Genomic DNA, 13,128 nt, shown 5'->3' on the forward strand with positions numbered 1-13,128 from the left:
TTTTGCTAATGGCAAAATCTAAGATACCTACACACAAATGCACACAATGTATCTTGGTGAGGGGGGTGTTATTGTTGAAGGAAGCAGAACAGCACATTATTTATAGCTATTCACATTGTTATTTTCAATCAAATATTTGGCTACAAAATATGTCCTGATAGTGAAGAATGGTGGCTGCTGCTGTTTTCAGACAAGCAGAAAGATTAGACCATAAACATGCATACATTTGGAAAGCCATTTTTCTTATTCATGTGCTCTGTCTGTGTAGGTCTGCCAAAAGAGGCACAAGTGTTTCATTTAAAATAATGAAAACTAAAAGGATGGTTTCTTTCTGCCCCCCCCCCCTTATGCAGATATTCCACTGATTTGAACCTCCTTAAGCTACGCTCATGAGGTTCTGTTTCCTTTCCTGTTCCAACATGTATGTCCAGAAAGGTTGTGATAATTAGGCACCAAATACCCAAAGGGGGGTGGGGGGTGGGGATGGAATGCCCTGTCATTGTGACATGTGGGAAAGTCAAAGTTCATTCAGTGTTTTGCTTTTTTCCCAATGCAATGTAGTGCCGTAGCAAACGTTGCTGTTGCAGGAAAAAGGGTTGTGGTTATATTAGTGTTTTAAAATGGTTGTAAGTGAATAGGAACTGGAAGGATAAGATGGAAATATCTACAAACAAGAAAGGATCTGCCTATTAGGCAGGAGAAGCTACTGGTAACTCTGTTGAGGGGAGGGGTAAGCAGCAGCTGGAATAACAGAAATTGAGTTCACTCATGCTTTTGTTTATTTCTAAAATGTTTATCAACTGATTGGACAAAGTCTAGCCTCATAGATTGTTGGCCAAAATCCGATTGATCTCAGTGGAGAGAGATTTAAGCTTGTGCTTGCCTGCCCCACTGAAATCAGCAGGGTTTCACCATTCTCAAATTTGGTTGACTTGTCTAGTACACATTTTGTATGTGCACCTGAGAGATTTTAAAACTGTATACATCTAAATACATTAAGTTTGAACGCAACAAAAAGGTGTTTTGATGTGCATGGAAAGAAGACATTGGTCAGACCATTAGGATGGCTGCAGTATTCTGTTAAATACTGCCTTGGCGGCAAACCTGCTAGTTACTGTGGAATATATGTGTGTATTTGTTTATATTTGTGTATATGTTCTCTGTGGCACTTACTCCATGTTGAATGAAATGTCCTTAAATACTAGCACTTTTAACTCTGTCTGTTACATAACTGCTGAGTTTTCTTCTTCCACTTTTAAGGTTGATTTTTGTAAGCTTCTGACAAATAAATGAATGGAGGACTAGTGGCAAGCTAACTTCTGTTAGTGCCATTGAAACTGGACTCCTTGTTTATGCAGTTGAGAAGAGAGTATTGTGTCTTGTCCCCACGGACAAAGCAGAGCTGAGAATAGCCCTGTCCCTAGTTTAACTAGCTTAGCAACCTCTTTGTGAAACCCCAGAGGGGCAATTGTCTATTGTTCTTGAACCCAGTAGAGACTCACAAAGCTAACTTACATCCATTGCACTTTTTTTCTTGCCTTCCTGTTGCATGAGAAGTTTAATAATTGAGTTAGGCAGCACAGTCAGGTTTTGTCTCTTAATGTTGACAGTATAACACTAGAGTTTCAAAAAATGGGTTAGTGCTTCTGTGGACTAAGGGTTGTTTTCTGTTAGTCATTGCAAGATTATCAACTTTAACAGCATTTGGACTGGCCGTGTGATGGGGAAAGGCTTCTTTTTCTCTTTCTCACGGGCAAGGATAAGTCTCTAGAAGAAAAATCAGTGAGTGGCAATGAAGTTTGCAAAACTAAAGGACGCCTTCAGCCTCTTCAGATAATTTGGTCACTGTTTCCAGAACTGCATTGGAAGGAAATAGCTCTTCAGGTTACAGTTTAGTCAAGTATGTTATTTTATTGACTTTATTGAAAGTTTACCAAAGCTTATCAGTTTGTTTGTATTCTTCTTGTTTATTTGATGTACATTTGGATTGGATTGTCAATTTGGAAACAATCTAGAAGAAGGGGAGAGGTGCACATATATCATGCATTTAGAGTTTTTTCTCCAGTGTTCATAAGCTTAGTCATTCATATTCCTGTTTGCAAAAAACAACAACAATACTGTATAAATGCTTCAGGGCATGCATCAATCTCTATCTTATAGCCAAGCATATTTTACATGTGTATTGTGTTTGGACGAATTATTTGCATTTATTTTACTTTTAATATATTCCGCTTAATAGATATATTTTAATTTCAGCTGGACTGGTTTGGTATAGATATTTATCCTTTAGGGGTAAAGGATGGTAATAACACTTACTTTATCATTTTAAAGCATTTTTTATGTTGTTTGTCAGAGATGCTCCTTTTATTTCAATGTCAGTGTTTTTTCCTAAGAGATAAACTACATTCATAACTTGTTTTAAGTTGTTAAGTGTGACAAATTTACACTCTGTTAAACTCCATGAAATGAACATAGTGATGCTATAGCCAGCCAATAGACTGAAGAGTTCATGTGTGAGTGTGGTTGCATACTGCAGACATAGAAGTGGGTGTTTTAATGACAGAAAATATATGCAGTAGTGGTTCCAACATTTTCAAGCAAGAGCCTCTCAATTCCAAAATGTTAAGCAAGCTGTATGACACTTACCCAGTGGGAATGAGAGGTCTGTTGCTGATATTGCCAGCCCCTGCTACCACTGGAAGAATTTCCTTTTTACCCTGTATCCTCAATTACATGAAGATACTGGAAGGATAATCCTGCCTGAAAAATAAGTTTTCTTACCCATTTACTTATGAACATAACCTCTCAATATTACCAGTCCATTCCTAGTTGGGAGACATTATTACTCAATCAATTAATAACATCGATATCCTACCCCTCCTTCCAAAGGAGCCCAGGGCAGCAAACAAGAAGTGTCAAAACAATAAAAACAACTTAAAAGCAATTCCCGTATACATGCAAACTGAGAACGATATGGGAAAGTCTACAGTAGGCACCAAAAAGACAGCAGAGATATTCAAAAGAAGGGAATTCTGAAGGGTAGATGTTAAAATACTAAATGGTTGGGTCCTATATTGTGCAGAATGAACCTCCTGCTAAGATGGTATTTGCAAGAGGCCCTCACCTGCAGAGCTCAGTACATGTGCCCTCGATTACACTCCACTCTCATATTCCATTGGTAAAATAATTAAGAAGCATTGGCATTTGATACAACAGTACATCAAGGTAGCAAGATCTTTGCCATGCTTCTAACATGCCACATTTCCCCTAAAACTGACTTTTAACAGAAATCATGGTAAATGTGATCCAACTTTACATCTCTTGGTGTTTAATTTAGTGATTATATGATGTGTTATGCATTTTTTTAATCATATTGCTATCCTTTGACTTTTTTGGTGAAGGATAATATAAAAATGAATAGCTAGCTAGATTGACTGATCTTGTAAACCTGCAACACAAATGTATTTCTGGTGTTTTCAAAGGTACATGACAGATGGTGGATTGGGCCTTTACACTCGAAGGCTAAACAGACTTCCGGATGGGATGGCTGCTGTACGGGAAACTCTGCAACGCAATACCTCGCTGGGCCTGGGCGATGCAGACAGGTAGGCCTGCACCTGCCATTCTTTATTTTTACATTCTGTATTTTTACACTCTTATGAACTGTGTTCCACCGCAAACACAAAAGAGAACTAGTGCCTTTTGAATAGCCTGTGAATATATTGCAAGGAAGTGGAATTTGGCCGTTGTGATTTTGAGTGGGATCTTCTGAGGATACTTGAGTTAAGATATTTAAGTGGAGTGGAAATTAGGCACATTTTCTATGACAGCACATCTGAACAGTTATTTCGATGGTCAATTGGTAATAGAATAAAACTGAAGCTCAAAATGTAATTTCTTGTGCCCCGGAAACGTTTGTGTGGATACTTATGGCACCATCTGCAGCAGCAACTCTGATGGAAATACTGGTACCATGCTGCCATTAGATTTACTTGTTAATATTTGGATTAGGGTTTAGAACAGATATGGCTGGTTTGAATCCTAACTGGGCATCTGCAAATGGAAGGACAACTTTCATTCATATTCCAACAGAGTATACTGTTGGCAGAAGTGTGGGAGACAGTCCCCCCTCCCAATTCCACCCATAGCTCCTTGTACCACCAACCATACTGGTTCAGGGAAACTTCCAACACTTGGGCGGGGGGCAGCAGCGGAACAAAGGGTTGAAGGAGGAGGGGAGAACTGGAGAACATTGCTCAAGAAACACTTGCCAGCAGAAGCCAAGCTAGTATTAAAATCATAATTATTATATTGCCATCAGTTTGTGGATCACTTCACAAGTTGATAGGTTCCTGACGGAAGGAATTTACTACCTGAAATTAGGGAAAATAACAGAGAAGGCTTGGCAACAGATTTACTAGCCATGGCATGGGACCTAGGGGTTGTGCTAAAGACTTTTTGGAAAACAGTGGTTTAGAAGAAGGATATGAAGGTGGCAAGACAGGCACACAGGTGTTCTGGGAGGTAGTTCCAATCATATAAGACAGCGGGGGGGGGGGGAGAGAGACTTGTTTGAGGATGTGGGACATCCATAGCTGTCAAGTTTCAGATTTGAAAATAAGGGATCAGCAGTCCCACCTATCCCGGGGACAGTCACATGTCAGTGGTGGGCGGAGCCAGAAGCAAAAGTGGGCAGAGCAGCAATGTAAACTCCAAGCGGGCTCGGGCTCAGAGCGGAGCAAAGAGGAGGGCAGCCATGTGCTCCACGCGATGGAGCTCCATCGTATTCTTGTCTGATCCCATCAAAACAGGACAGGAAGCAGCAGCTGCTCAAAGGCAGCCAGGCTCCGCCCGCCAGCTAACCCTATTGGCCGGCTGAGGGGCTCGGTGGCAATACACCCCCCTGTAAGCACGGGAAACGGCTACCACTTGCTTTGAGGGCTGAGACTTTTCTCTCCAAGTAGGCGAGATCTTCCCACCCAGTCCCTGGCCAGCAGGGGAGGAGCTGCTTCTATTAAAAACGGGAAATTTAAGGGAAATAAAAAATAAGGGAGAGCAGCGGGAAACTACTTGAAATAAGGGAGAATCCCGGGGAAAACGGGATACTTGACAGCACTGGGGACATCTTCACCTGGCAGTGGCTGCTGGATCCTGAGGAGCAATGGCCACAGGTAAAGATATATATTGTGGAGTGGAACTATGTGCACTCCACAATGCTGGGTAAAAATCGTGAATCAAGGTTACATTGGCTTTTTCTTCCTTATATAAAGGATATAAGAGTGTGAAAACTGGAGGAAGGGAGGAGAGCCATGGAAGTTATCCTACCCATTAATTTCCATCACCCAGATGACATTGCTAATAAATGTAATTTTTAAAGCATTCATATATAATACATTATAATGCTCAAGTGATTGTACACATATGGCCTTTGTACTTTCAACAATTCTGTAAGTAGGTAAGCATTATTATTCACTTAGTGCAGATGGAGACTGAGAGACAGTAGCTTGTTGAAGACCACCTGGTGAGTTTGTGGCAGAGGTGAGATTTTATCTACCCTGTTTCCCCTGCACCGTATGACCTCAGAATGCAATAAATAAATATAGTGGTACCTCGGGTTAAGAACTTAATTCGTTCTGGAAGTCCGTTCTTAACCTGAAACTGTTCTTAACCTGAAGCACCACTTTAGCTAATGGGGCCTCCCACTGCTGCTGCGCCGCCAAAGCACGATTTCTGTTCTTATCCTGAATCAAAGTTCTTAACCTGAAGCGTTATTTCTGGGTTAGCGGAGTGTGTAACCTGAAGCGTCTGTAACCTGAGGTACCACTGTAAATGGTGCAGTGTAGGGATGTTTGACTGAAAACAAAGCCATATGGCTGAACCAAGTGAAGAAGGCCATGCAGGTTCTCACCGTGCCCCAGAGTCTTCAGTCAAACTGTGGGAACGTATTTTTCTGAGCTCATGCCAGTCCATAAGACATGGAGACCAAAAATAAAACTATTTCCCCAAGCCACACCAAGAGATAACTTGCTTATTATTCAAAGTCAGCTCTATCCCTCCCAATACCCAAAGTCAACCTATGATAGGTTTGCCATACGTCTGGAATTTCCTGGACATAGCCGGGATTTGGCCATCGGAAAAAGTGCCTGGGTGGAAACAGCTTAAATGTCTGAGAAAATCAGGACATATGGCAACCCATGTCAGAAGTGTAGATTTTGGCTCAACAACTTTTGTGTCCGGATTGATTTTCACTTGTGATGTAAACAGATTTTTAAAGCGTAGAAAAAGCACACTTTACTCTGTCTGCCACCATATTCTCCCCATCTCAACCCCTCTAATGATGCTAGTGGTGTTATGCTGGCTTATTCAGTAAGGCATTTGAGAGAGAAATGGTGGCAACTGGCCACATCACAGTAGTGGCAAGTGGCACTTTTGCTAGACTTTCAAACGTAAAGGGTGGAGAGGGTGCGACGAACCTCCACTTCAGACTCTCCCCTTGTTACTAAGTGAATTTTTAATCAGGTGTTCTGGGTCAAATTCCAATGCACCCCACCTGTCCCTCTGAGGTCCGTCTGTTATTGCCCTTCCCTTTGATTAATAATCTGGGGATTTCTTAGTAACGGGAGTTTTCCTGTCCAGCGGCCGTGGCCGGTTATATCCTCTGCTCTGGGCTTCAGGGGTTAACCTCTCCTTTGCCTACAGTTCGGGGTCTCTCTTTATTAGATCCCCTCACTATATCAGTTGGCTAAGCCCTCTTAGCAACTCTGTGGCAATACCAGGGTTTCTGCCCGCTAGCCCCTCCTGAGGGAACTCCAAGACACAAACTATCGCCTTTCAGGTTAGTGTTGTCCTTTCCCTGAGTTCCCCTCCTCAAGAGCCTATATAACTCGCTGGACCAAAAGAACGATGATATTTTCTTAGCTCAACAACAAGAGATCTTTATTTCTTACAGAACATAACGGTTTCAGTAATGGTTCATAAGCTTAGTTTCTTAACAGTGTAAATTCTTCCTTTCAGCAACATATACACATCTTCAACAATCCTAACCTAACCTAAACCTAACCTGGCCCCACACCCTCCTTCTTCCAGTCACCACTCTCCTCACACTAATGGCTGCTCCCTCCTTTTTAAAGAGCGGAATGTCCCGCCTCCCAAGGGGTATCTGCCACTCAAACTGGGGAGCCCATTAACTCCTAAAACACCGTGGGTCTCTGAACAGCCCCTAACTTAGATCTGATTCATTACAGGGGGGTAACAGGAGACAGCATATTCAGCATTACTGTTAAATAGATGAGGGGAGGGGAAAGGAAGCAGCATCCCCTGAAAAATAATTTGTAATACTTAATCCCAACCCCGAAAACTACCAAAATTGCCATTCCAGTTCACATAATTTGTGAACAGGGGTGGCAAATTTGTTGGAGAGGCATTTCCACTCAGCCCTAACTATAATTAAAACATTATTAAGTTGCTCTTAAACATGATTCATGAAAGAATATTCTAGAGACTGGATTTATATCCCTTTGAAACTGTACAAAGCTGAATGTCCCAAGACTGAGCCAATCCAACACTGGACTTGAATGTCACAGTAAAATGGCTTGTTGTTAAGATATCCCCAGTGGAGCTCTTTCGTTTCCAGCTGCTCAGCTTGCTTGTGCTATCTCATTAGTTGTAGATAGAATGAAGATTTCTCCATATTAACTGTATTAGCATCAAACATGGCCCTTACAAGATACATATCCCCCTGCAGCAGACCAGCAGATCTGGATGTGGAAAATTAATTTAATGCCTGATTGCTAGGTTAATGGGGATTACCTTAATAACAGCTGAGCTTACCAGTTTATTTGTATTTTTGTGTGCACAGGCATACACGCCACTCACAATGAATAGCATCTGAAAGCCCCCTTTAATTTAGATTTGTTTTGTTTATTTTAAAAGGATGTAAAACAGACAAAAATAGTTTCAGCTTTTCTATATTTACTGTGTTGGGTTTACCCACCTGGTTGTGGGAATTATTACCGTAATTAATTTCAACATCTGTGCAAGCCAAAGACTTCTCTCCTTTTTTTGTCACAGAATGGTAAAAGAGACTAGAGATACCAGGTCTGGCCCTCCCAAGAGATAGAGAGAAGCCACTGCCTTAGGCGACAGCAACCCACCCCATCACTACTAGAGAAATAGCAGCAACAGCAGCACCAATATCCAGCAAAATCTCACTGGAAATTGGTGATATTTGGCCAGAAACCAGTGTTGGTCGCCAGAGGCTGTGGAGCAGGGCAGCACTTCCCCTTTTTGCCTCAAGTTGCAAAACGGGATACATCACCCCTGAGACATAGGTGTAGGTACAGAGTTCTAGGAATTAAAGTCTGTTTTCCAAATCTAGATGGTAAGGCCTGTGTTCATTACAAAAAGAGAATGCGCAAGACGGTTGGAAAAATACCAGCTGCCAGATAGATATGCACATCTCCCAGGTGCCACCCTTTAACAGGGAAAGGTTGTCAGGATAGGAAGAAATTCCGAATCTTCGCTGTTTTCTTCCTTATTCTTCTGTCTTCTTCTGATGGAATTTTCTGCCCACTGAGGATCTCCAGGCTTCATCTCTTTCTTCTTTTAGGAGGCTAGTAAAACATGCTTATTTTAAAAGGCCTTTTATCTTTTTGGGTTTTTTTTTATAGCTGCATTGTTGTTGATAAACCTTCTTCAATAAGAACCCAGCCCCACGCATATATATGGTCAAACACAAATTGATCGTGCATAAGTGGGGGGAAAGGCTGTCCAAAATTTTGATAAAATAAATACTCTTCTGAAATGTACAGTTGAAATAGGAAGGAGGAAAGGCCTGTAGCCAGTTAGAAAGAGGAAGGCATGCAGGACATCATGCACTAGAGCAGGGCAAATGAGTTCTGCACAGCAACAGCTTTAATTAGTATTTACATTGCAACAACATGAGGCCAGGCAGACAGACAATCCACAACCTGAATCCCTGTAGGTGACAACAGGATTCAGACAAAGGAATGGAACATACTGAGTTCAAACTAGTCAGACTAACTGCTTTGCTAGCATTGTTAACTTCTACAGTAGAGTTTCCACTTTTTTGTAAAATGGAAACTGGCCAGACCTGAGAAACCATGGCAATTATAGGCCTATATCATGACAGGGAGTGTTTATAATTCATTATGCTAACTGCTGGGCTATAATTTAATTTAACCTTTAAAGTTGTCCAGGCTTTTATAAGCTTAGAGGATACATGGGCAGCTGCTTTCAAAGTCAATGTGTGGGAAAATTTATTTTAGTAGTATATCTTTAACTCTAAATATATGTGTGGCATGTAGGGTCCACTTACACAACTCTCATTCATGCCCCCATATTTTAATCCACCATCTCTTAACACATGTTTCTGAATGTTCTTGTGAAAAGTAGTATTTCTTGTAGCTGACAAATGTGTGATATCTTGTAAGTGCACCTAAAGAAATCAAGCATTGTTTCCTGCAAAGTACAAACATGTCAAACAGTTGATGGGACTAGTGGATATATCTTGCAGAAAAACATGATATGTAACTAATAGGGCTATTATTTATTATTCCCTCTAGGGCATTATGCCCAATCTTTGATAAAAGAGAGGTATACTTTTGTTATATCCCAGACACCCTCATAAAAGACTTGTGGGTCCTTTAAAAGTAACACAAGTCTAGATCTGAGCTAGGGGGAAGGTGCAGAAGCAAGAGTGTTCCCTTCTTGTTTACAGCTTCTCCACTGCAAATAGCACTTTCCTGGCTTTCAATTCACAAAAGAAGCCACTGTGGTTTGAGTGCCAAATTAGGACCAAATAAGACACGAATTCAACTCTCCGCTCTGTATGAGCCAGCTATTCCATCGTTCTTTCAGCCTAACCTACTTCACAGGGATGTTGTGATGGTAAAATGAGACCAGAGGAGGACCATGTCCATTGACCTGAGCTGTTTTGGTGAAGGGCATTATCAAATGTAACAAAGAATATTTTCGTTCAGGTGCATGATCTTAGGGAAAGTGATGCAGTCTCTTGCTAAAGCTAAGTGGGTCATAGTGTGATCAGTGCCTGGATGGGAGACTGCCAGGGAACATTACTTATGCTGCCTTGAGTTTCATGATGAAGGAATACAGGATATAAATCAGAAATGGGGAACCTGTGGCCCTCCAGATAGTGTTGTACCAAAACACCCATCATCCCTGACCAGGATGGCTGGGGCTGATGGGAACTGAACTCCAACAATACCTGGAAGGACATAGGTGCCCCATCACTGATTCATTACTGAAACAAGTATACTGAACACATCAAATAAGCAGCCACAAAGTTAAGCCAGAACATGTTGGGATATATACTTTTAGTAGTGTGTTTATCTCACTGAATTCAACAAGACTGAAGGATATTGGATTACGTCTGAGCTCATAAGAACACAAAAGCCAGGCAGGTAAAACTAAAGTTGTTTTACCGTAGATCATAGCCTGTTTCAGCTGCTGCATTATGAGATGGCAAGGCAGAATAGCCTATGTATTTTTGCTACTACAGACTACAGAGCAGCAGCATTACTCTTCTCTGGCTTTCATCTCTGGGTATTTGTTGACACCCTGGCTCTTGGAAGTGATCACGTATCCCAGTTTAGCCACCTAAACTGTAATACTGTATATGAATATTTATAGCTGCTGTAACAGAGAAATCAAAGGACCACTTAAACCTTCAACCCAGAAAACCCCACTCCTCATGTAGCTGTCTGGTTTGGTTTTTATCAGCTGGCTCAAAACAACCCTGTTCTCAAAGTAAAGTTATACTTGAGTGCATGGAGAGATAATCACCCTCTGCCTTAGAAAGACAACTTTTATCTTGCAAATCAGATGCAAAAAAGAAGAACAAAGGGAATTCCCATCAAGAGTTCTTTTGAACTCTTGCATTCTAGAAAGTTGATTGTCTGGTTACAATAACTAGCAATAATAATAGAAAAGGCCTTCATTTTATAGGTGATATTTTTGGTATGCCTTAACTCAGTATGCCCACCCCAGAGTTACCCTTTGATGAGCATGATGAATCCCAGCATCCCTCCCAAACCCAGAACTACAGAAGGGGCCAGGGATCATCCTCATAACTGGACAGTGATTCCCTGACCCCCTTCAACTTCAAGATTTGGAGGAAGAGCTGTTTGGATGCAGGGGTGCTCCAAACTCCCCGCCAACCTTTTCTGGTTCTAAACTGGTGAAGGGCTAGGATCCTGACAACCACAATGTTTGGATTAGATGCCAAAATTTTGGACCCGTGTTCCCTCCTTTAGAGCCCAACAAGGTGGAATGGATAGCACTATTCTGTTGAGCATAAAGGTTTAATTAAGTGCAGCCTTGTCAAAAGCCTTAACCTTTGTGTCAAAAATTTGAGTTGAAATTTACGGTATGCACATTTGCAAAGGCACAATATTCCAATACTACCTTTTTTTGTAAGGAGCATTGAAATTAGGCTGTTACAAAGACATTTCTAGTACAGCTATATTTGCCTTCCATCCAACTACGGCCATCCTGTTCTATGTATCCTACTTGAAAACAGGAAAAAAGCACTATGATTCCATCTGACTGCCCCATTAAAAAATTCTGGGAGTCGCATTCTACACTAATTAAAGCCTATGAGTCATTTTCAAGGACAGCACTATGCATTACCAGATCACTGCAAATATTAACATATAGTGGCTTTTCTAACTCAGCAGAGCAAGTGGGCAAAGTAGGTTTGCTATCCAAAATTAAGTAGAGTAGGCAGGTCCTTTGTGCTTTGCAAGACAAGCTGAAGGATGCAAAATGTTTTGGTTTTTTTGACACAGAGCAGAAACTGTTATTTGGCTTTTCACATCTAATGGCAACAACATCAACAAAAGTCTCCAGACAGCTGCTTCAGTAACCTCTGATCTTGGGATTTCCCCGTTGTTGAGGTTATCTGTTCAGCTTCCAAAGTGCAAACACAGTTTTCATACATTTGGAGCCTTACTTGGGTATCTTGTGAGGCAATAAGGTCAAATGTAAAGGCAATCAAACAACAAGCCAGTGCACTTTTGAGCATTCAAGCAAATATATGATAAATCACTGGGGAAGGGTGTGCCTAATTTTCAACCCTTATGAACTCTTACTTTTGTGGATGAAGGCATGCAATATAATTAGTTGTCAGTGAATTGTGCTCTCTTGAGTAACAGTGAGAAGCTAAGGCTGCATAACTACAACTGGCTGGAAGTTAAGATGCAGTAGATATAGTGAGAATTATTATGTAGCACCAGTGGGACTTACAAATAAACATGTATTGGACTAATCTGTACAGTCTTACCCCAAGGACTGTCCCTACGTCAGTTTTTCATGTTGTTTTGACAATATGCATCATTGTTGACCTCGGCGGGTGATGTGCTGAGTTCTCGGATCCACTGATAGAAACTGCAAGAAAAGCAAGTATGGTGATGTTTTCGAAAGGGATATCACTTCTCATGTGACTGATGTACGTGCTTTGGGAACTAAGACCTACTGACCTTCTGGAAATTATCACATTGCTGAAGGTTGCACTGATGTATATCAGGATGTGGACAGTCAATGAATAGCTTGAAATGGTGACAAGTGAGCACTTGAGTATATCTGAGTAAAGATTTAAGCTTTAAATTATTTCGGTCAACACTTTAAAAATCTCTAATGGATCAGGTGGGGCGTTCAGCTCAATGTGTTGTCACTTCACACTGTTGCCTACCTTTTATTTTCTTAGTTTAACTGTTCATGCATACATCATTTTATGTCCATAGTTCACCAATGCTCAAGCCCACTTGCAACATGAAAAAAATACAAAATTACAACACAACAAAAGTAGTCATAAACAATAAATAAAACTTTAAAAAATGTACAACCAAATGAAACAATTTCCACATAAATCATAGCAAGATCTAAAATAAAGATTAGTATCAATAACAGCAGCAACAACCCCAAACAAAAAGTCCTAAACAATACTCCAGCCCAAGAGTCTGTTCAGCAGCCTCAGCTTTTGTAGCTATAGTCAGCCAGTCATCAGTCACGGGGTACCACTGTACCTCCCTTTAATCCTGTAGAGGGAGCAGTGTTGGAAACACAATTCATTACAGGAAATGGCAGGCC

At 41.0% G+C, this 13,128-nt stretch overlaps 1 protein-coding gene across 12 annotated transcripts in view; it reads left to right on the forward strand.

Moving 5' to 3' along the window:
• The window catches only part of NAV2 (neuron navigator 2), a 537,457-nt gene that overhangs the window by 443,711 nt on the left and 80,618 nt on the right, over positions 1-13,128 (forward strand). For all 12 annotated transcript variants that reach the window (XM_033150800.1, XM_033150735.1, XM_033150751.1 and 9 more), the window contains one exon: positions 3,483-3,605. In XM_033150800.1, coding sequence (XP_033006691.1) covers positions 3,483-3,605 — 123 coding nt within the window. The remainder of the gene's footprint in view (positions 1-3,482; positions 3,606-13,128) is intronic.

This window comes from Lacerta agilis, chromosome 1 (genome assembly GCF_009819535.1).
Source record: "Lacerta agilis isolate rLacAgi1 chromosome 1, rLacAgi1.pri, whole genome shotgun sequence".
Lineage (NCBI taxonomy): Eukaryota > Metazoa > Chordata > Lepidosauria > Squamata > Lacertidae > Lacerta > Lacerta agilis.